Source organism: Lynx rufus, unplaced genomic scaffold (genome assembly GCF_022079265.1).
Source record: "Lynx rufus isolate CCGP_SWC_20201006 ecotype Redwood Valley unplaced genomic scaffold, mLynRuf1.p SCAF_1, whole genome shotgun sequence".
Taxonomy (NCBI): Eukaryota; Metazoa; Chordata; class Mammalia; order Carnivora; family Felidae; genus Lynx; species Lynx rufus.
This window is the reverse complement of record NW_025814823.1, coordinates 173,714,573-173,738,102: the sequence shown is the minus strand read 5'-3', so window position 1 is coordinate 173,738,102 and position 23,530 is coordinate 173,714,573. Positions and strand designations below refer to the sequence as shown.

Genomic DNA, 23,530 nt, shown 5'->3' with positions numbered 1-23,530 from the left:
AGCATCTTTAGAAACCCGTGACCTGACCCATATCCTGGATTCCCACCCACGAGGCCAGGCCCTACCTGCTGTCCCCCCCGGGGTCTCTGGGGTCAATTTAATTTTGACCAGACCCACAGGGCACCCACGTGCTGGCTGAACTTCCCTCCCCGCGTGCCAGTTCTCCTCCAGGTTGGAAGAAAGCTCTGTGGTTTGGATGAAGGAAGGGATGAGGAGGAGGGGGAGAGAGCAAAGTGTGTTTGCTGGCACCAGAATCACAGCAGAAGCCAATGCTGGAACCCTTCCCAAGTATTTAGAAATTAAAATAATAAAAGAAAACTGAGCATATGGAGTTTGTAAAGTGCCGTCCATCTTCGAGAAGGGATCCGACTTGCTCAGAATGCACGGGAGAGCTGGGGTCCGAGGAGATGTGTCTGTGGAATAAAGATGGACACTCATCTCTCAGGTGGGGACGGGGGGCAGGGGCGCACACTGCTCCAGACACGCAGAGTGTGGGGATCCCCTTTGGGTTGTACTTTTGAAAGAGGAGAAAGAACGTCCTCTGTGTCTCCTCCCTGACTGCACGGGAGTCCCCAATCCTCCCCCGCCTAGGGAATGCCCCCTCCACCCAGCTCAACCTCAAACATATCTTTAATTCTTCCTCTTCTATATCCAACTCCAGAGTGGTGTAGGCTCAGCCTCTAAAACGCACCCAAATCCAGCTACTCCTCACCCCCTCCCCACCTCCACTCCAATCCAGCATCCCTCCTCTCAGCCAACAGCAGCCACCCCAACCTTGTCTCCCGATGCCTCCCTCCCCACCCCACAGCCACCAGATGGATCCCTCCTTCAAACACTTTTCATCCCACAGAGGATAAAAAGCTCAGGGGTGCCTGGCTGGCTCAGTCAGTTAAGCATATTCGACTCAGGTCATGATCTCATGGTTTGTGATTTCGAGCCCCTCGTTGGGCTCTGTGCTGACAGCTTGGAGCCTGCAGCCTGCTTCGGATTCTGTGTCTCCCTCTCTCTCTGCCACTCTCCTGCTCACACATTCTCTCTCTCTCTCTCTCTCTCACTCAAAATAAATAAACATTAAAAAAAATTTTTTTAAATGTTAACTCCTCCCCACTCCCTTCAGGTCCTGCATGATCCAGGCCCTACCTGCTCCCAACATCACTAGTCTTCCTTCTGTCCCTCAAACAGACCAGTGTCATTCTTCCTCAGTGCCTTTGCACATGCAATTCCCTCTGCTGAGAACACTCTTCCCACACTTTTTATGACAAGTTCTTCATTCAGATCTTAGCCCAAATGCCACCTCTTCAGAGAAACCCTCACTGACCACGTCATCTAAAAAACTACCGCTCCAGTTCCTTTTGACTTCACTCTATTTATTTCTACAGAATCTATCACTATCTAAAATTACCTTGTTTGTTTGTTTGTTTGTTTGTTTGTTTGTTTTGTTTGACTCATCTCTCTACTGTGTAAGTGTCATGAGCTCTGGACCTGTCTATCCTCTTTCCTGCTGTCTCCTCCATACCTGGAATAGTGCATGGCCCAGAGTAGACACTTCACAGACATCTACTGAATGGAGACTGAGTGAATGCCAGAGCCACCTGGTTTATCTGGGCATCAACCAGGTGTTTAAGTAGCACCATACACAGCCTTGCAGTTGCCGAGTGGCAAACATCACGCAGGCAGATTTCACGGAGCCCACGTGGTCATGAGTCAGGGCACTGTGGAGTGAGCCCGTTCTCAGCCACATCACCAAACAGCATGTGTTGGGGGCTCCCCATTCTGCCAGAGCAAGAAACCAGGCAAGAAAACTCGACTTGCCACTCCTGGAATTGGGAGCCCATCTGGGATGCCCAGGTGCCTCCATCCACCCCAGGTGCTCAGGTGTCCCCTGTGCCAGCTGGCACTAGCTGAAGAGGTGAGCTAGCTGGAAGGTGTAAGTAACAGGACAGAAGAGGAAGGCAGGTATCCTGTGAGCCCTTTGGGGCAGGAGACCTGGCCAGCCCTTGGCCCCTAAGGGTCCTCAAGAGGTCTTGAGTGCCTCGGCTTGGGTGTGCAGAGGTGGCCATGCGGACACATGCAGACACTCGTGGGGCCCCCCCGGGGTGGCTGGGCCTGCGGAGGGGGAGTGGAGGGGGAGTGGAGGGTCCCTTCTCCGCAGCCCCTCCCCTTCTCTACTTCTCCAACCACCCCCTCCGTCTGGCTGCTCCTCTCCCGCTCTGCTGCACGCTGGCCTCCGCAAGATGGATTTTCCTGGCTGTGCCAATCTTGCTGCCACCTGTTCGCGCTGTGCTGGAGCCAGCAAAGTGGCTCAGCTTCAAACCCAGAGCAGCTGGGAGAGTGGTTGCCAAGCCTCGCTGTCCCCCTCGCTCCCCTCCTTTGTTGCAGCAGCAGCTTGGGCTCCAAGTCATCCTGTCACCTGCTGTCAGCGGGGCGGCCCCTTCTCTCCCCCACTATGCCCCCACCAGCCGCCTCCAGCCCCCTCCAGCCCTCCCCAGCCCTCAGTCCCTCATGGCCAGGCTGCAGAGAGGAGCACAGGCAGGGGCATTCAGAGCAGCCCTGCCTGCCCTGTACCCACAGCCCAGACTCTCAATCCCCTCCCCTTCCCCCACTTCTCATGGGATTCCCCAACTTGCTGCTCCCCAGAACCTTCCCCAGAGCTCCAGACAGGAGAACTGAGGCTTGGATCAGAGGTATGAAAGAGCCAGGACATGTCCAGCACTCCTCACTGTGCCCATAACAGAGCAGGTGGCCCGGGACACCTCCAGACAGAGCAAGCTCCAAACCTCCGGGAGTGGGAGAGCTCTGGAAACTTCCTGCAATAGCAATCCAACCCACGCCAGAGGCTGGAGTCCCAGCCCTGCCCCTAAAGCTCACTAGCTCCATGACCTTGACAAAACCCCTCTAAACCTCAGTTTTCTTGGCTGCCAATAGACTAGGTTAGTGTCTGCCCACTAACCTAGTGTCACTGCAAAGAACAAACATAGGACTAGTGGCTTGAACTCCTTCGGGAACAAGACAAGATATAATTAAACACATGCGTGGGACAGAGAAATGCAAACTGTAAAGTACTGTGCAGCCCAAGGGGCTGTTTTGCTCTTTCACATGGGATGTGGGCCTGCTCCCAGAGAGGCAATGAGGCCCCATGGCCTGAGAGCGTGCATGCCCGGCTTCCAGGAGAAAGATTCGAGCTGTCTGATTTCAGAAACACTGGCTCCAGCTGAGGGGGCATCTGATGGCTGAGACAGACACATCAGAAGATAGAGCAAGACACAGGCAGACAGACAAATAAACACAGATGAAATAGCCGGTGAGGCCGATGGCTCTCATGATGGGAACCGACAGGCAGTGGTGGCTGGATTCCCGTAGCCTGGGGCCTCTCTCTGCTCCAGCAGAACCTTTCCCCGCCTCCTGCCCTTGGTCATCAGCTCTCACACACACAGCCCTAAGACACCCTGGTACAGCATTTGCACACACACATCCCAGTGCTCACCGGAGTGGGAGGAGAGGGGGTGTTGGACCCTCCAAATTCTGAGATGCTACTGACGAGGGAAATAATCTCTGGCAGTAGGGGGAAAGGGTCTTCTCTTATGCAAATTACTTGGGGTCTGAGGAGGTATGCCTTTGTTAGTGACAGTGGTAGGAAATTACAGACCATTTCAATTGTAGGAGTGGGGGATGGTGGGTGGATGTTGATCCCTGGGGATGAGGCATTGAGGAGCCGAAACCCTAGTGTCTGCTCAAGTTCATCAAGTACATTTCTCCCTGGGTGCCCTGAACTGTTCACCAGTACCTCCAGATGAGCAGAGAGCTCAGGGGCTTCTGACACCATCTGATTCCTGGGAGTGGGCTGGGCTGGGGGCATTAGCTCCAGCAGGGTGTGGACAAAGCAGGGGCTTGGGCTGGCAGCCCTGCTTCCTCTTTGCCCCTGCCACACATCCTCCTACAGCTGTCAGACTGCTATTTTCAGAATGAGCATGGGATCTGTCCCTCCCCTGCTTACCTCCCCCATTCCATGACTTCCCATTGCACATGTAATAAAATTCAAATCCTACCCATGGCTTACAAGGACCCCAGGGTCTGCTCTACCTACCCTCTTCTTCACTCAAAGCTCTCCATCCACACCATCCTTATTGTTCCTCTAACCTGGCTCCACCTCAGGGCCTTTGCACTTGCCATACTCTCTGCCTAGGACACTCCAGCTGCCAGTTCTTGACTTAGCTGCCAGTTCTTGAATTCTTCTCATCATCTAGGTCTCAGATGGTCTTACACCATTCCAATTCGTGCCCCCCTCCTTCCTCTGGGCACTATCGCATCTCCCTGGGTTTTGTTCATTTGCTTACTGTGCAGCATATAGAAAATATTTCCTCTGTATGTTTTTAGTCTGTGTCTGCCCTAAAGAATGCAGGCTCTTGTTTTGTTCACTGCTGTTTCCCACTGTTTGGAGCAGAACCTGGAGCACAGTAGGCATTTAATAAATATTCCCTCAGTGAAATGAATGAATCACAGAGGAAAAGGCCACGTGTCCCCAGGGTGAGAAGCACATGTCCAAGAAACTGAACAGAACAGAGTTATGTGGTCAGAGGACAGGCACGATTTTGAGGGGCCAGGACCACAGAGACCTGCAAGGAGCCCACGATGCCAATGCTCATTTTACCCAGGGCTTTGCTCAGTTTGCCTCACTTAATGTTGATCACCTGAAGCTAGTGTATTACTAACCCCATTTACAGATGAAATAGTTGAGACTCGAGTATTAATCATGTGTCCAAAATTTCTCCTTTGTGGCACGTGGCTTCTCAGCTGGTTGGAGGAATGTCTTAGGGCCTAGTCTGTGTCCCTTGAGTCACTCACTGTAACTTTCCCAAAAGGGCCTTGACTGTTTGAACTGGCAGAAGACAGGAATCATGGGCAGCAGGCTTCCAAGGACCCCAGTCCAAAGAGGGCAGTGGCTAGGAAAGAGAAGCCAGAAAAGTGGGTCCTGCTCCTTGGTAGACAAAGGAAGGGTGACATGAGTCATGTCTGGCTCATGACAGAAATGGTGGAGGCCTATGCATGGCAGTCTTGCACTCGCCCTCCAGGACACAAATGACTAAGGACTTGGATCTGAGTACTAGCCCTGCATCTAGCAACACAACACAACTTTCAGCCTACTTGTCCTCCTCTATGGAATGGAGATAATAATGCTCACCTCTGAGAGTTGCTCTAAGAATGAACTAAGCCCTGCGTGTAAGAGTGTTTTCATAAACCTTCAAGCGTTGTTAAAATGTGCATGATGAGGACTCATTTGGGGTCAGAAATCCACCTCAAACTGACTCAAACTCAAAAGAGCACTTACAATTAAAAAGGCCTTGAGATGGGGGATGTTGGCTTTAAGCTTGGCTGGATCAAGATGCTCCAGTAGAATAAGCCTCTCTGCTTGTCTCCTTGTTATCTCTCTTCTGCAGGGCCTTCCTTCTTAGGTAGGCTCTCGTCAGTGTGTGGCCATCAGCCATTCCAGGCCCCCAGGCTGACAGGTGACCAACCGCACCTGAAAGGGAACTTCTCCTATATAAGCCCCAGCTTAAGACCCAGGATTGATTCTCATATAAATTAGATGTCCCACCTGAACCAACCATGATGGAAGCCAGGGGACTGGGAAACTCTTGACTCCCATCCCTGGAGCCAGAGGTGGGATTGGCTTCATCTGAACCACAAAGACTGTGAGTGGTGGTGGTAGAGGCTGTCCAAAGGACAATGGGGGTGCTGCTACCAGAAGAGGGCCTGGGAGCCTGGATGGCACATGAGAGAAGTTCACAGCAAGACCAACAGAGATATTCTTACCCTGCAGCTGGCATTGCAGAGCAGCATTCTTTAGGGCTCCAGGTCCCAGGAGACTCCACTCTGGGGCTGCTCTTCAGGGGCTCAGAGGAGCCACTTCCTTGGGAAAATGCTGAATGAAACTGCATGAGAGCTAAACAGAATGGTTCCATGAATATGATTTGTAAATGGTGAAACACTCTTCAAATGTTAGAGGTTATCCTTAACAGTTTAGAATGGAAGAGGGGCAGGGAACAATAGGATTTTGGAATTGAAAGGGGCCTAGAAATCATTAGCACCCCCCCCCTTATAGTCATCACTACAAAGCAGCCAGAAGAATGAACTTTCAAAGCAGATCACATCATCTCACTCCCCTGCCTAAACCCTCCACTGGCTTTCCTTGGAATAGTCTAGATTCCCTTCCTCTGCCTCAAGGGCCCTTATGATCCCGTCCCTGCCTACCTCTCAGATTCCATCGTCTTCATCCTTTCCCCCCACTCCCTTGTGCCCCAGCCACACCACCTTTCCTTTGCTTATGCGAAGGCACCAAGCTTGTCTCCTTTTCAGATGTTTTGCACTTGCTGTTCCCTCTGCCTCAAACACTTTTCCCCCAGATCCCCAAATGCCTGCCACTTTCTCATTACTCAGGTCTTGGCTGAAACATCATGCTCTGAGAGACTTCCCCTGGCCACACTTTTGTATTGATATCCACCACACCTTTTCTCCTTCACTCTCTCTCACTTCGCCTATTTTATATTCTTCATCATCTGGAATTATCTTGTTGCTCTGTTTGCTTATTTACTGCCAGTTGTTCTCTTGCCTACCACCCCCACTGGGGTAATCAGATCCAAGAAAACATTGTCTACACACAGCACAGGGCCTGGCATAGAGTAGGTGGTCAATAAATACTTGTTGAATGAATGAATATAAGGATGGATGGATGGTTGGTGGATGGGTGGGTGGGTGGGAGGATGGGTAACTGTGTGGGCAGATAGATGGATAAGTGGGTCAGTGGATGGGTGAATGGATGGGTGGGTTGGTGGGTAGATGAGCGGATGGGTGGGTAGGTGGATGGGTAGATGGGCAAATGGATGAGTGAGTGGATGGGTGAGTGGATGGGTGAATGGGTGATGAATGAGTGGATGAATGGATGGAGAGTGGACTGAGCCCATACCCTGTCTGGTCCTGCCATCACTCTCTAACTTGTTTCTTGCCCTTAAGAAAAAGTGTGTCCTGTTGCCCTTTTAGACTAGGACCTGACTTGGAGCTCTGGTAGCTAAAGACCCTTTAGTCTCCCCACTTCACACCAAATCATGCCCTGTGGCTTCAGTGCCACCTGCTCTAGTCACTGAATTCACCTGACTTCAACGCCCATTAAACTGATCATTAGGAGGTTAATAAAACCCTTTCCTCTGCATGGGCACACCTCTGCCCTTGTCTGCCACCTGAAGTGCCCATCAGCTGGGCCTGCCTATGACTGTTACCAGGAGTTGGGAGAGAGGTTGGCCACCCCTTTTGCCTGGCAAGCCATGCAGGTGAGCTGAGCACCTTTGTCCTCACATCAGTCCCCCAGGGAGGGGTGTCATTCAGGTCCTGCTCCTCCAGAGCTGTTCTGGGAAATGGGAAATGGCAGGGGGCCAGTCTCTTTGAGGACCCAGCTCCTAAGCTGGGAAGTCTGTGGGTTGGCATGTGAATCTGTGGAGGCCTTACATGCAGACAGCCTTCTGTGGGCTGCCCTTGTGTCTCAGAGACAGAGGCTGAAGGAGGGAAGGGGCACTGCTGTGACTTTGGCTCACTCTAATTGCTGAGGAGAAAAGGGTCCAGGGGAACATTGGGCAGACAGGGAGTAGTCAATGGGCCTGTGGGGAGCAAGGTGGACCCACTGGGCTGAGAGCCCATATTCAAGTGATGCCCTGATGTAGGTGTCAGGCCATTCTTAGCATGAGGTCCTGAGGACAAGGGAGGCTTCTCTCCCTATCTGGAAAATTCCATCTCTGTGAAATCTAACTGAAGAAAACATCAAGTCTCCACATCACTGCTGGGGGGCAGGGTGGAGAAAAGCACACTGCAGAAGGAAGCATACAGTAAGATACCATGTTGTAAAAAGTCAAAAATCAAGTGAAACTATGTCTAGTTACATCAATAGACATACCTGTATACATGCAGGGAAAGGCCCAGAAGGCTACACAGTGGTTTCCAGTGGCTTCCTCCTTAAAAACAAATCCCTGAGATCTGCGGTGAGGTTATTTGCAGTCTTTTTTAAAATTTTTACAATAATAAGGTGTTCATGTTTTACATGTAAAATTAAAAATTAATTTTTAAAGATATTCAGCAAAGATGTAATTTGGAGTGTGAGGGTCAGACGTAGCTCTTAAAGAAAGTGGCATGAAGGGTCACAAAAGGACACAAGAGAATCCTGGCTGGCAGAGGAGGTGCGCTGGGCCACCACCCCAGGACTCTTGCCTGGGCAGTGTTCCCTGCAGGTGCTGCCGTTAACCTTTGAGCTTCCCTGGGACTGGGTACCCCTGGATGCCTTCCTAGACTTGATCCTTCAAGATTCCCCCTGGAGGTGGCTGTGATGGACCCAGGAATCGGTTCCAGGACTTGAGGAGCAGAGAGGGTGGGAAGCCGATGCCAGTTGGAGTGGGGAGCATGCTGCTGGACTGATCCCATAATATCAGGGCTGCAGCATCTCCACTTCCACTGGCCAAGTGACAGCGCCTGTATGCTTATGCAAGGGGGGTTATTTTATTAACCAGATAGATTAAGCATCTCTCCTTCTAATTACCAGTTTAATTAACCTTGGCACACAGTATGTACCAACCCCCGAGGGATTGAGTCACAATTGCCACGCTGGGTGAACATCGCCCATCTGCTCTGTGTTAGCTTCGGCTGGTCCTCAAGGGACTGAGGCAGTGGGCTCTGAGGTCCTGGGGTCTGGTGGAACCAGGGAGGATGGGAGGGAAAATCAGGCAGGGATTGTTAGGAACATTTTGGGGGGGGGGGTCTTGCTGTGGGTGCTGGATTCCAACATGGCCCCTCTTCATCAGACCTCCTGCAAGTGATCCTGGGTGAAATGAGACAGAGAAGTCAGCCTGGGCCACCCTACTTGGGTCTCCCAAGTGTCTTCAGGGTAGCTTGGGGACCAGAAGTCTTGTGTTCATCCAGCATTTACTGGATGGTGGTGCTGCCTTAAATTCCCGAGCCGCAGTTTCCTCATCTATAAATTGAGCACAGTGATCCCTAGGACATGAGGTTTAATTAAGAGAACAGAGATCAAGATGCCTTGTAAAATTACATTCATTTATTCAGCACATATTTATGGATTATGCACTGTGTATTAGCAAAGGTAAGTAGTACAATGATGAACAGAGAGAATTTAGAGACTGAATTCTCTGGAAATTGACCGTGACTCCAGAATCACCCTCATGTGCACACGCACACACACACACACACACACACACACACGCTCCTTTCTGACCCATCACCCACAAGCCCCCACATTTAGCACACCACACACAGGTACACATTCTCCTTCATAGCCATGAACAGAACGTGCACCATCTCAGAAAAACGCCTACATTCATGAAGAGGACCACATGGCTCCTCTGTTCTCAAGAAGCGTGAGGCCAGAGATGTCACATTAATAAGAAGCATAGAGGCTCTGGTAAAGGGGCTTTTATATATTTATTTATTTGAAAGCTTATTAAAATCCTAACCTAGTCTTCTCTTCCCTAATGCAGTGTTATTGGAGCCTCCTGATGTCTGTGTGGGAGGGTGAAGACAGGAGTGTGTGTATTTGCATATGTGTGAGAGAAGACTTTCAGTGCATTTGTGTGTAGGGTGTGTTGGTGTGTGTGTGTGTGTGTGTGTGTGTCCCTGGGTATGTGTGTACGTGTCAGGATGTGGAGTGTGAGGTGTGTGTTATGCTTTTATGCTTCTTAGAATCTTACAGTAGTGAGCAGTTTCTCAACCCGTTTTTCACTATCACCCCCATAAGGAGCCTTTGTAGATATTTTTTTCCTAATCACGCCCTCTCTGAAATTGTATACCACAGATACACCATATATCTCTTTATGTGCTGTACATAGATTTATGCTTTATATAGAGAAAGTGTCCATTTTTTTCACCTACCACCACCCCCATAGAAAAATCTCCACCCTCTTGGGGGTCATACTGCCCCCATTGAGAATTAATGATATAGAGCAAGAATTTCTGGCTCCAGAGGTCTGTGACCCCTGATGTTGTGGGACAAGGTTCCCAGTCTCAAGGGTCCAGGTAGAAACCTCTAAAAATGCAGATTTGGGGCCCCACCTGGAGATCCTGTAGTAGGCCGGAGAAGGAGTCCAGGAATCCAGATTTTAGTAAGCTCCCAGGGAATTCTGATGCTCTGACTGTGGGCTAGGGATTAAAGGGAGTTTAGAATCATCAGGGATCATCTAGTCTGAGAGGAGGTCTGTCTGGAGCCCCCATCTGGTCCTAGAGAACTTGGAATCTCAACTCACAAAGGCTGGAGTCCTGGCCAGCAGGACCTTCCTATATAAGACTTCCCCAGGACTCCCCAAATGAAGCTGGGGGAGGCTGGCAGCTGGGCCAGAACTCCTCACACAGGTCTAGGACTTTGATAAGGCAAAATAAGGAGTGGGTCCCCAAGACCGGATCATGCAGCTGGGATCTAGAACAAACACTGACCCAAGGTGTCTGGAGTCCCATTTTCCATCTGTTCAATGGAGCTATGGATGATCCCCACAGTAACCTGGGCCTCCCTTCTGAGAGCCCCAACCTCCCTCCAGGCCTGGAAATTCAATATGCCAGGCACTGGGAGAGGAAGCAGAAGCTTACTTCAGCCCTATCCACCAGAGAAGCCCTAGAATTGGAATGGGAGCTCCAAGCTATCAAGGGTTAGAACCCTGTCTGGGAGTTGCCAAGGACCTGGTAGCAAAATCAATAAAAAAAACAGAGACCTCCTACCTGGCCGTGACCTCTGTGGGTGCCAAAGAATAGCTGTGCTACTTTGGAGGCCTGGACCAGTGCCAAACCCCAGCCCTGGGTGTCTAAGTGATCAAAACATGGGGGACCAATTGATGCACTGTGGGCAGTGGTCCAGCATAGGGCTTTTCAAGGGGCAGGTGGGAGCCTGGGAAAGGGAGAGAGGGGCCATCGTGGTGGCCAAGGAGTGGGGCCGAGTGGGGTGGAGTTCCTGGGGTAGGATGGTGGGTAGAAATGACTCTGTGATGGTATGATGAGAGGAAAGGGGAAGATGGGATGATGGTGGATGGGAGATGGAGGGAGCATGATGGAGGGAGCATGGAGAGAGAGTGAGGAGGAGGGGCACTGTGGCTTGGTGGGGAAGCCAAAAAGGCATCCTTCTCCCTCTCTTAAGCTTTTAAAGGCATCAGAGCATCTTGCTAATTGTTCATCTCCCAGAGACGCTAATGAAATTAACTCTGCAAAATGCTCATCAGGTCATCTGCAGAGGGCACAGTGCCAGGCTTCCGCTTGGTCCAATCCCATCCTCCTCCCCCTCCTCAGCTCCTCCTGCCCCTTCCTGATGATTCCCCGCCCTCTCCTTTTCAACAGGCCCCTCAGCAGGGAACATCTCACTACCAAACCTGCCTGAGAATGCCCAGTGGGGAAACCAGAAATGGGGGCTATGTAGCCAGGGAAACCTCAGAATCTGAGATGCCACGGAGCTCATGGAGCTGGAAATGTTGTCTCTGGGTGTGTGTGTGTTTCTCTGTGTGTGTTTCTGAGTACATGTGTGTATGTGTGTTGTATGTGCGTGATAGAACATACCTCATAGGAGTATGTGTCTCTAATAAAACCATTTGTTAAACTCAACATTCTTTCAGTCACTCAGCAAACATTTTGGGAGCACCTTCTAGGTTTAATCCTGCCCCATCTCTTACAAGCTGAGTGGTTTTAGTCAAGGTACATCCCCTCTCTGTGCTTCGGTTTTTGTATCTATACAATGGGGATGATAATAGCATCCATTTCATAAAGGTTTGTGAGAATTGAGAAAGATAAACCAGCTAAGGATCTGAGTCCTGTGCTAGACACGAGGTGAGATCTCAAGAAATATTGGGCACTGTCCTTGGTCCTGAAGGAGCCAAGGCGAGGAGATCTCCATTCCTGTGGTCAGGCACAGGAGAGGCCCAGGCAGAGAGTTCTCAATAGCATAGGGCAGCATGGAGAGTACAACAGTCTGTGCAGGAAAGAAGTGGGGATATGTGGAAGTGTTTTTACATGTATGTAAGTATAGACAGGAAATGTGTTTTTATTGATTATGTTCAGTTGCTGGGCATGCACATGTGTGTGATTTGGGTTTGGGAAGTGCATTTGAGTTAGGAAAGACAGTGCTGGCATGGTGTGTGTGTGTGTGTGTGTGTGTGTGTGTGTGTGTGTTAGATTCAGGGATGTGTGGGTGTTGGGGTTCTGTGTGAGGAAGGAACTGGTCCAGATATTGCTGAGGGTCATCTGAAGGGGCTTGTTTCTAGTTCTCTTTCCCTTTTAACCCCCCCCCCCATTCATCACTTGTCTTATGACCTGGCTCATTCCACCCTAACTTACAACTGGGAAGACTATGTCTTCTCCCACAGGCTGCAATTTCCCCAGTTGGGTGGTATTAAGCCTTGCAAACAGTAGGCACTAATAAATGCTTATTCCATCTTGGGCAAGGTTCAAGAAAATATTTTTATAAAAGATGATTATGTATCATTTTTAAAGGTGCAAATGACAAAAAACCAAATGGTCTTAAACAACAAACAGAGGAATCTATTGGCTCATGTAACTGAAACACCAGGGGTATATCTGGCAGCTTCAGGAGCAGCTGGATCTAAGGGCCTTAAGTGATGAATCAATATTCAGTGTCTCTCTTTTCCAGGCTCTGCTTTTCCCTACCCAGGCTTCAGTCTCAGGTATGTTCTCCTCACATGGTGGCAGCTCCAGTGTCTCTTCTTTTCTGCTCCAAGTTCAGCAAGAAAAGAAACTCTTTCTCTTCTTAGTTCTAACAAAAATCCCAGAAAAGAGCCTGAGCCCTTTGTTCAGGCTATATGCCCATCTCTAAATGAATCACTGTGGTTCAAGGAATAGTGGTTGCTGAGTAGGTAGACCTGAAGCATGTGTCATCCTCTGGAACTGGGGTGGGGTGGCCCCCCATGAATCTCATACACCAATGGTGAGGAAGGGTGATTCCTCAAAGGAAAGACAGGAAGCTGCTGCTTCTAGAAGACAGAAGCTAGATGCTGAGCAGTGGGCAAATATGGATGCTTGGATCAAGGCAGGGACTAGACTATCAAGGGCCAACGTGGGGTCACCAAGAGCAAGTCCAGCCTGCTGAACTAATTTCTTGTTTTAGTCATTGGCCTGGTAGATTAGGATAAAGCTGGAGGCTCATGAATCTGGGGTTCTGTAGGGACTGTCTGTTTATTTTGTGGGTGCAGCAGTGAGATGTTAGCTGGAAGATGGTGTGGTCAGAGGTTTCCTGAGTGAATGAAAGAGATACTGATTTATTGCCCTGGTACAACTTGCAAGATAGTCTGAAGTGGGGAGCCACTAGACTCTCTCCTTGGTCCTGCTCTCAGCATCCTGTTTAGCAAGGACTTGGTTGAAAGTATACATGACTTCCCAATCTTATCTGGGAATGACAGGAAGCTGAAGAAAATAGCAAGTACCCTGCCTGACAGCTTCCTCAACCTGAGAGGGCTCCATATAGGATAAAGGGATTAGATGTAATACAATGGAATAGAATTGGAATGAACTGAAGTCTCTGCACTTAAATTCAGAAAGCCAGTGATGCAAGGGTAGATGGGGAACATCCAGCTGGTGGCAGCACCTATGAAAAGACATGGGGCAGTGTTCCTCAAAGTGCAATCTTCAGACCACTGGCACCAGTAGAAATAGCTGGTTGGGGGTGGAGTGGGTGGGAAAAGCAGAGATTCCTAGACACTTCCCCAGACATACTAAATTAGAATCAGGATAGGGCAGGGCCTGGAGATGTGCATTTTAACCAGCACCACAGGAGATTCTGGCACGTCTCCAAGTCATTGATGGCCTCACCATGGGTTCAGAGCCCCTCCCCTCCAATCCAGTGGGCATTAACAGTGTGATGTCACTGACCAATAACTGATTGGGACCCTGCTAATGCATCAGGCCATGCAGGCAGGAGATGTGCCAATTTCCTTTAAGAGATGCCTTCAGAGGAGCAGCCTTGGTGGAAAGCACTTACAGTAGGGGGCCACGGTGGCAAGGACAGAGACCCAGAGCTCTGTTGCTATTCCAGTAACAGAAGCAGAACTATTTGGTCTAAAGGGAGTAAATTCAGGATAGACCCAGACTTTGTCATCTGAAGTAAAAAAGAAGAGTCTTCTGAATAACAGAAATGAAGAAGGAGCAGACAGGTTTGATGAGGCCCCAAAAGGTGAATCCAATGAGGGGCAGATTCCTGCTGCCTAGGGAGAAGAAATTCCTAGCCAGCAGAATAGTTGGAGGTGAAACCCATGCATGGTCACTGGATAGGACTACAGACACTAGTTGGAGAGTCCATCCTAGGAAGGGTTTTGCTGCTCCCTCCCTTTGAGTCTGGGGCTCAAAGGCAATGAAGGTTAAAGATGTTAGGAGTCCTCCTATCTGACCATCTACCTTTGAGCCTGAGACAAGCACTTCCTGGCAGTCCTCCCACCTAGATTCTTAAGCAGAATTCAGGTGAGACAATTAACTCACCATCTCCTCAAGGGCATCCCTGCTTCTTTTCCTGATATGCCCTGAGTACCAATTGGAAGGGGATGGCTGAGCTGAGGCCTGAGTGACTAAAAGGAACCAACCATGTGAAGATCTGGGGACATAGTGTTCCAGGAATAAAAGCAAGTGGGAAGGTCCAGAGGTGGGGATGAATTTGGATGCTGGAGAAACAGAAGGGAGGTGACCATGGCTAAGGCCTAGGCAGAGTTGCAGAAGTAGGCAGGGGCCAGATCATGCTGAGCTTGGAGGCAGTGGTCATCATTAATGCTGCTCCTCACATTTCAGCTGTTGGCATGTAGGAGAACTATATTTCTTGGCCCTTTTGTATGGGGCTATGGGGCCAGCTCTGGCCAATGAATTGTCAGTGGAAGTGACACATGTCATTTCAGGGCTGAGCCACTGATTACCTCCAGACCTCTCTTTTCCCACCTCACTGACCAACGATGTTCCAGAGAGTGGCTGTTTTGTCAGCCTGGGTCCTCAATTGAGGATGATCTGGAGCAGTAGACCCATGAAGAACAAATGAGAAATGAACCTTTGTTGGCTGAAGCCACTGATATTTGGGGACTGTTTGTTACCATGACATAACCTAGTCTACCCTGTTATAGACCATTCTATTCTGGCTGAAGAAAGAAGGCCAGAGAAGTGAAAACAGCCACCAAACTGAAAAGAGAAGGAGACCCTTTCTTTTTTTGTTCCCCAAACCTTATTCCCAAATTCTAATCCCAGAGCAGAAACTGCAGGAAGAGGAAATGTAAGGAGCATGGACATTGAAGTCAGCCTCCCTTAGGCCCAATCTCAGCTAGCCCTGCAAACACTGAATACGTTGGCCCTGGGCTTAAGGCACTTCCCTTCCCAAAATCTCAGTTACCGTTACTGTATAATGGAGATGATAATGTTTATTTAATAGGATTGAATGTGAGGAGCAAATTATTAACGTAGGCAAGGACAGAGCAGAGTGCAGCACGCACCATTATGATATCCTCTTATATCCCAGACCCCAGTTTCAGTCCTTCATTCTCCCCATTTAGTGCCCAAACCCAGTTCCTAATCACCTCTCTTACACCAGGTGCCCCAAATGACAGTCCTCCTAAGGTTTCACCTCTTCCATCCACCTCTTCCCTTGAAGCAGGGTGGGGCATAGTGTCAGAGGGAGGGGCCTGAGCACACATTGCTCCCCACAACACACACACACACACACACACACACACACACACACACACACTCCAGTTGGGTAGATCAAGTAGACACAGCATACATACAAGCAATCCCCAAAGCGGAGTTCAAAAATTGGAAGCTGTTGGACATTTGCAGACATTTTCACCTGGGCTCACATGAGGTTAAAAAAATATATTTTTTAGTTAAAAATTTTAAATCAGAAGATTTTGCATCCAATGGCTTCTCTTGATAATTTGAAAGATAGGGCCATACTGGGCCCCAATTCCAACACCCTCAGTTGGCACCTAGAGTAGAAGAGCCAGCTGCACCTTTCCATTGGATCTGATGTCTCGTCTCCAGTACTGCCATTGCCTCCTTGGCGCTGAAGCCCAGTATCCATGCATGAGTATCTGGACATTGGCTGATGTTTCTTACACTAGTTAAGAGAAAAGGAAAACATTTCTCATAACCCTTCTCTATCAAAAGTGGGAAACAAAAGACAGACCGAGAGAGGGCCTCGTGGTTTCAAGAAATAGAGGAGAGCTCATATCTCTTTGTGGAAGGGAAGACCATTCTTACATCACCCAGCGTGCAGCACCAATTTAAATTATTGACTGGCCCCTGTAGGAGGCTTACTTTGCGACCTTGCCGCCACCCTTCTCATCCCTCCCAGAGTCGGACCCTCTCTTTTTCTGACCATTCGTCCTGTGTGTATGTTGCGCGTTTGTCATTTCCTTTCTCCTTCAAGGCAACCCTCTGTTTACTTTAACCAGATTAGGGAATGGGGGTGGGGAGCAGGAGACTCCAGCAGCGGTCATTGCTGGAGACGACGTGACTTGCCCAAGGTCACAGAGCTAGAAGGTGGAGAGGTGCCTAGATCCTACACCGGGGTCTCCGTGGCTCCCAAAGCCCTGCCCAGTCCTTCACGCCCACGTCTCTGGCGCGGTGCTAGCTCAGGGCGCAAACACCGCGCGCCCAGATACGCTGTGTCCTGAGGTTGTTCTCCTTAGGCGAAGGGCGCCACGGGGTTAGAGAAATCTTGGGTCACGCTGGAGTCCACCAAGCTACATGGCTGGGACTGCAGGTGGCCCTGAGTCTGGCTTGCCCGAGCACCTCTACGCGAGGGCCGGGGCAGAGCGCTCTCCCGCAGTCCCTTATCCAAGCCGCGGGCTGGTGGCGTACCGCGGCACGCAGACGGCCTCGGAGCGCGGCTGGGAGGCGGGGAGTGGGGTGGGGTGGGGTGGGGGAGAGGACTGCAGCGGAACCTGCCCCGAGCACCCCTGCCCCAAGCCGTTTTCTGCAGGCTGGCGCCGCGCCGGGGTCGCCGCAGCCCTGGGCCCCTCCCGGGCCACCTGTGCGCAGGCTGGCGGGTCTGGGAGAGCCCGGATCCGGACAACTGATCCACTCCGGGTTTCAGACTCCAGGCCTTGTCCCTGGAGACCGCGCGGGGCGGTGGGAGGCCTCCCCGCCCACCACCCCAACCCCTCCCCGGGGGAGCCTCGGGCAACGCCGGGAGGGATCCCCGGAGCTGGGGGTGGCCCAAGCGCGCGGCGTGGGGCGGCCGGGCCCCTCCTTCCTTCCCCCGCCCCGCCCTGCCGCCGCCCCGCTCCGCTGCTCCAGTCCGGGTTTTGCGGCGCCCGCCGGCCCGCTCCCCGGCTGCGGGCTCCGCGCGGCGGCTGGCTCGGTGCGCGGCGCGGCTGGCGCTGCGCTCCGCCCCGGCTGCATTGCTGTGCTCCCGGTGCCCAGGGGAGCCACGCGCCGCGTGCGCCCCGCAGCCGGCCGCCCCAAGGCAGCGCAGTCCGCTGGCATGGGCCCCGAGGGCGCCCCGGGCTGGGGCTCTGGGCTGAGGCGCTGAAAGCCGCCCTCCCGCCCGCGGGGCCCCGCGCCCGGCCGGCCAGCTCGCCCGCCCGCGGCCATGGCCGTCCGGCCCGGCCTGTGGCCAGCGCTCCTGGGCATAGTCCTCGCCGCCTGGCTCCACGGCACGGGTGAGTCACGCGCGCGCTCTGGGGAGGCTTGCGGGGGATTGTGCGCGCGAACGCTCGCTGCTATGGGGGGGTCCCTGACCCGCGCGGCCGGACCCGTCTGGAAGCCCCCGGAGGCCAAACTTTGCGAGGCGGGACGCGGGGGCCGCCTCTCGCTGCTGCGCAGCTTCCCCGCGCGCTTCCCCGGAAGCCTGGGTTCTGCCAAGTGCTGGAGCAGCTGTCAGCGCGCGGGGCTGGCGAGTGTAAACGCTCCACGCCTCCGGGCGGGGGAAGTTTGCTGGTTGCCCGGCCCCAGAGCAGAGTCGAGGGTTTGAATCAACGCCCGGGGGAGCCTGACTCTGAGAGTCATAGATAGAGGTTTTGACCACATCCCAGTGCCCAGGAAATTGAGGAGGGGGCTTAAGATACCTCTTCCCGGTAGCATCTGACCCAAACAGCTACTCACAATTCCCACTTGGCAACTGGCCTCTGCCCACGTCCAGAACACAGTGTCCTCCTCTGTCCCCGCCACACGCTCGCACACGCACACACTCAGGCGTGGAGGCGCATACACCAGCCCCCAGCCCTTACAGCCTGCACAGTCAAAGGCCCGCGGCCCCTGGCCAGGGCTGTGGCTCCCAGCCTCCTCGGTGCGTGGGGGCCAGAGTTATGCATGGTGGGGCCGCTGCCGCTTTCCCTTCTCCCTTTCCTTGCACCGCCCTTCCTCCTCCCTCAATGTCCCGTTGGCCACCCTAACCTGCTTGGTAACTAGGCTTTCAGCCCACCTCCCTTGGGGTGGGGGGAGTTCCCCTGCATCCTTTGTCTGCTCTCCCTGAGCTTCCACCTAGGCTGAGTTGTTAGGGCCTCCTGATCTCTCCTCCCCACCATCCATGCACTTAGCAGAGCTGAGCTTATGTGTGTGTGTGTGTGGGGGGGTCATTTGTGTGATCAAGGGGACACGGGGTGCACCCTAGCAATTCTTGATTCCTGCTGCTCTGAGAACCTGGGGGATGCCTCCTACCCTGGCCAGGCCATTGTTAATCCTAGATGTCAGAAGGGAGCTTTGGGGTTCCTGAGGTATGAAACCAGACTGATTAGAGATCAATGAGTGAGCGCTTACAACAGCCCCATGATTGAGGCTGATGGCTGTTTCTTTAAAGGGTCTCTGTGTTGCACATCCTGCACCCATTCTGCCTGGCTGCCCTCCCCACTCTGCCCCCTCAGTCTTCCCTCTACTCTATCCCATCCGTTTTCCAACACCCCATTGTCCCCCCTAAATCCTCACTTTAACAAACCCTTCTGCCCCATGACCTCCCCTTTTAATCCTGACTGAGCCAGGAGGCTGCACTACTGCTGGGTGTGTGTTCCTATTGCACATATATCCGTGTTCGGATCGTGTGTGCAACCCTCAGGGGAGTGCAGGGTTGGTGAGCTGGTCATGGTAAACTGGGGGTGTTCATGCTCCTCACACAGGGGAGGTGTTGCCAGATACCGAGTAGGTGCCCGGGAAATGTTTACCAAGTCGGCTGTGTGTGAGAGGGCTGTGTGGTCATGCCTGAGCACGTGTGAAGGCTGTGGGTTGGCATGTGTGCCCCGGTGACGATGAGGGCTAGCAGTGTGTATGGCATTGGTATGTGTGTGGCCAGATGAGCTTGTGTGACGGCTGGCCTCCTGCACATGTGTGTGGTCGTTGTGAGCAGTTGCACAGGTGAGCATGTGTCGATAAGGGGGTGATGGGTGCTGGTGAGTCAGGGTGCCTCAGCCTGGGGGGTGCCGCATGGATTTCTCAGAAGGTCATAGAGTTGGGGAACCGCATCCCTGGTTGGTGGGGCACCTGTTGGGGCCTGGTCCATGGTTGCCCAGGGAGCTGGCAGGTGGGCACTCGTGCCGCAGGGCTGCCCTGGAGCAGAGGCTGCCTCTGGGCATGAACTCTCAGGCCTGTGGGAGGAGCCTCTGAACGGCATGCAGGGGCCCTTCTTCTTATCTGGGGCCCCTTACTGCTGTCCCCCACAGGCTCTGGGCACACGTGCCCAGGCAGGCTGGCCCTGAGATGACCCCAGCTCCTCCCACACCTCCTCCCACACCACCCATCATCTCCTCGGCAACAGCAGCCAGTGAAAAATGTGTGTGAGTGGCTGAGGAAGAGACGGCCAGTCAGGCGGCAGGGGGCGCCGGGGGCCAGCAGGACTGCAGCCTCTGGCTCCCCAGGCCAAGGGCCCACCCTCTGTCACTGCTTCACACAAAAGCCTGTCCCTTCAGCACACTCACTGTCTGTGTGCCCCTGCACACGGGGACACTCCCCCACACCCTGTCTCACAGCTTTTTCCCATTCATACCCAGTCACACAGCTGCCACCTGCCTCCCCACCCCTGTGGGCCGCTCACACCTGTTGGATGCCCTGCCACACAGATCTCTGCACTCCTAGGGGGAGGGGCCCATGAGGAGCTGGCTCTCCTGGAAGGTGGTGCTGAGGGGCACTGAGCTGTGGTATTGTCCGTCCTTACCTCAACAATCTGTCCTGATGGCCTCTTCCCCAAGCCCCACCCCCATCCTCAGGGCTGGTCCTGGACCCCTCTGTCCACCCCTCACCCCAAACTGGAGCAGTTGGTTGGGGGAGGGTGTCTTAATTCTTTAAGGCTCTCACTTTGCCTTGGGGATGGGTTGGGCTGGGCTTCAGGGCCTCCCAGGTACCCCCAGGAGAGGGCTGGTCCTGTCTGTTCCCTGTTGCCCATGTTGGGAGGGGCTTCCCTCGGGAACCCGGGGATTGGTACTGATCCAGGTACCAAGCCCCCAGCCGTGGGTCACTGGCAGGTTTCTTTGAGCAGCCAACTTTGGCCTCAGCCCAGGGCTAGGAGCCCCTCCTGTCTCACATACCTTCCTCCCACCTGGTCCTGCTCTGGGCCCCAGACCTGCAGACCTGCAGTCTCAAAGGCAGGAGCTGCCCTAAGCCCCGGGTAGGGGGACCCTTTCTTCTTGCAAAGGCGGTAGTATTGGGCTTGGCTGCTGCCTGGGAACACGTGTGTCCACATACATGCATGCCTGAGCCTACTCTATCCAGGCCAATCCCCTCCCGCTGCCTCCCCTCACCCCCCCTAGTCCTCCAGCCTGGGGCTGGAAACCTTGCAGTCTCTCTTGGCTCTCCCTTCTCCTTCACGCTTCATGTCTAATCTGTCACTAAGTCCTCCAGCTCGCTTCTACTTGTGACATTGCTCGTGTCCCTCTCCTCTTTTGTCACCGCACCTGCCCCCCCCCCAGCCCCTTTCTCCCTCACCTTTCCCACCTGTACCAGTGCAGTGGCCACCCCACTCATCCCCTTTATGTACCTCCTCTACTTTGCTTAATGCCCCTGGTATCTAGGCTGGGACCCCACTAAAAAGACTTCTGTGGCTCACCAGTGCTTGAAGGTGAAGTCCAAACCTGAGTCTGGGGGCACTTAGGGAAACACCTGCATCACCACGCATGACTAGGCTGATCCATTGGAACTTGGCTTTAACTGCTGGTGGGCCAGGCATCCACACCCCCAGTCAAGTTGTGGCTTCTGCACTATAGCTCCCTTGCCTTGCAGGACCTGGTGCCCCTGGCCCCGCCAGCCACACTCCCCATCCTACAGCCCAACGTCTCCTGCTCTGTCCAGACCTAGGCCAAGTCCCCCTGCTGCTGCCAGTACAACTGTTCTGTTTATCTCAGCTCCCTCCAAGGGGACTCCCCAACTCCTCCCAGGGCCCACACAGGGGCCATGGCACATCGATGAGCTCTGAGTGGCCGACAGGATGGATTCCTCAGGCCTAGAGAGGCACATGGGGCCTGGGGCAACTGCCAGAGGCCCCTGGCCCAAGTTAGCTATTCATTCATGCCAGTGTTTTCTACGGGTATTGCCACTGTCCACCGCACTATGACCCTGCTGTTAGCCCCCAACATGCTCTGAGTCATGGCCAGTCAAGTTCTTATTTTTTTTCTTTTTTTTCCCCTCCATGTGTGTTTGGGTTCTCTGGCTAGGTAAGGAGGGCTGCTATGGCTAGAGAGGGGGGAGAAGTTTACTCTGTCCCCCTTGGCAGCCTTCCCCATCCCTGTCCCTGGACACAGACTGCTTTACTCTGGGGAGGCTGGAAATGGCTCCTGTCCAGGGTAGGAATGAGCAGGTTAAAGCCTCACCATGGGGTAGCTGTGTCTTGGAGCCTCACACGGATGGCAAACAAGCTCATGTGATCATGCATGTTTGTGGGTCCTTCACACAGGTTGTAGGCCCAGGTCTACTGAGCAGGAACCTCCCTGCTCACCCCTCCCCCTCCCAGTCATAGATGTTCCTGGATGGGTGTCTTCTCATGCAAATAATGTCATTCTGGGCACCAAACCTTTAGACTCAAGGCCCTGGAAGGTGGGGCTAAGGGGCGTAGAGTCATGGCATTGCCCTTCCTGACCCTGACAGACTGGTCTCATGGCCTCTTCCTCAGGCCCCACCCTGATCCTCAGGAATGGAACTGACACCAAAACTTGGGCTGCTGTGTGCAACACCTATTGGGACTTCTGGTTCCTGAGGCCAAGCACCAGGAGAGTCTGGCCCATGAGCCCCAGCCATCCTCGCCACCCAGATGGGAGCTCGGCTTCCTGTGATCAATTCTCCTGGTCCACTCCTTTACCCTTCTTGTCTGCTCCCATGGGAATGGCACTGACAGGTCTTCCTGCCTTCTGGGGAGCCTCAACCCCCTCTTCCCGTCAGGTAGAGTGGAAAGGGCAGGGGCTTTGGAGACAGACAGGTCTAGGTTTCACTCTAAGCCACCTGACCTTGGACAAGTAACTTTTACTACCCAGCCTGTTCCCACATCTTTAGAATAGGGTCATTTCTGCTTCCTGAAGCTATAGTAATGAGATGGTGGTCAACATAGAGAGTGCCCCAGGGTGGAACCTGACATGGAGCAGACCCCTGTGGCTTATCTCCTTCCTCCATTTTCCCTGGCTTTGAAGGGGCATGAGTTAGGACAGAGCTAGAGTCCTAAGGTGGTGATCAGGGCCCAAGCCCAGAGATAAGAGAAGAAAGCATTTGTCGCTGTTCCAGCCGCAGGCAGGAGTCCCAGGAAAGAGTCATGCTTTTAATTGGAAGAAGCAACCGCCCCCCCCCCCCACAGTCTCCACCCCCTGCAGGGACTTGGGCCTGACTCAGACACCGATTCCTCCAGTGTGCAAAGAGCTTTGTTTGGGATTCTATGAAGGTGATGATTTGGGTGCAGCTTGTCCTGGAACCATGTGCTAATGATCAGCTCTGACACACAGAAAATAGTAGCAAAGGGGGTGGGGTCCCTGGATGGAACTAAATTCTAGTCCCAGCTCTGCCATTCTATTGCTGTGTGACCTTGGACAAGTCACTTAACCTCTCTGGGCTGTTGGCCTCTGTATATTAAAGCATTGGACTTGATGACTCTACTGGAGCAGAGGCTAGTGTGCAGGGAGGCTGCCTTGAGAGCTTGGGGTGGACTGTGCACTCAGCATCAGGTTCCCCCAGGAAACACTCACACATGCTCAGCACCTGCCAAAGGCTCCAGCCACCCCAGCGGTAGCTGCCATGTTGCCTTGGAGCCAGGTGGCCGCTGTGGCAGGGCTGAAAGTGGCTGTGAAGCAGAGGTAGGAACTGTGAGTCCCAGCACCCAAGGCAGGAAATAAGGGCCTGCTTTAGCTGGTGAACACCCGCATTGGCAAAAACAGGCCTTCTTATGGTCCCAAGAAGGTCATAGTGCCAGTGTCTAAGGCCACCCTCTTCCGAGGCACTAATGTCAGGTGCTACAGGCAGCCGCTGGCCCTCGGGAGCCAGACCCCCAGGCACGTTGAGGAGGTGGTAGAAGGGTTGAGTGGGCAAGCTCTGAAGTCTGAGTTTGGACGAGGACTTGGACTAG

The 23,530-nt window shown here is 53.0% G+C and overlaps 1 protein-coding gene across 1 annotated transcript in view; it reads left to right on the top strand.

Annotated features, from left to right (window-relative positions):
• The first annotated feature begins 17,599 nt into the window (after positions 1 to 17,599).
• Positions 17,600 to 23,530, top strand: part of UNC5A (unc-5 netrin receptor A) — a 60,828-nt gene continuing 54,897 nt past the window's right edge. Inside the window, exon 1 of the mRNA XM_047072744.1 lies at positions 17,600 to 17,669. Coding sequence (XP_046928700.1) covers positions 17,600 to 17,669 — 70 coding nt within the window. The remainder of the gene's footprint in view (positions 17,670 to 23,530) is intronic.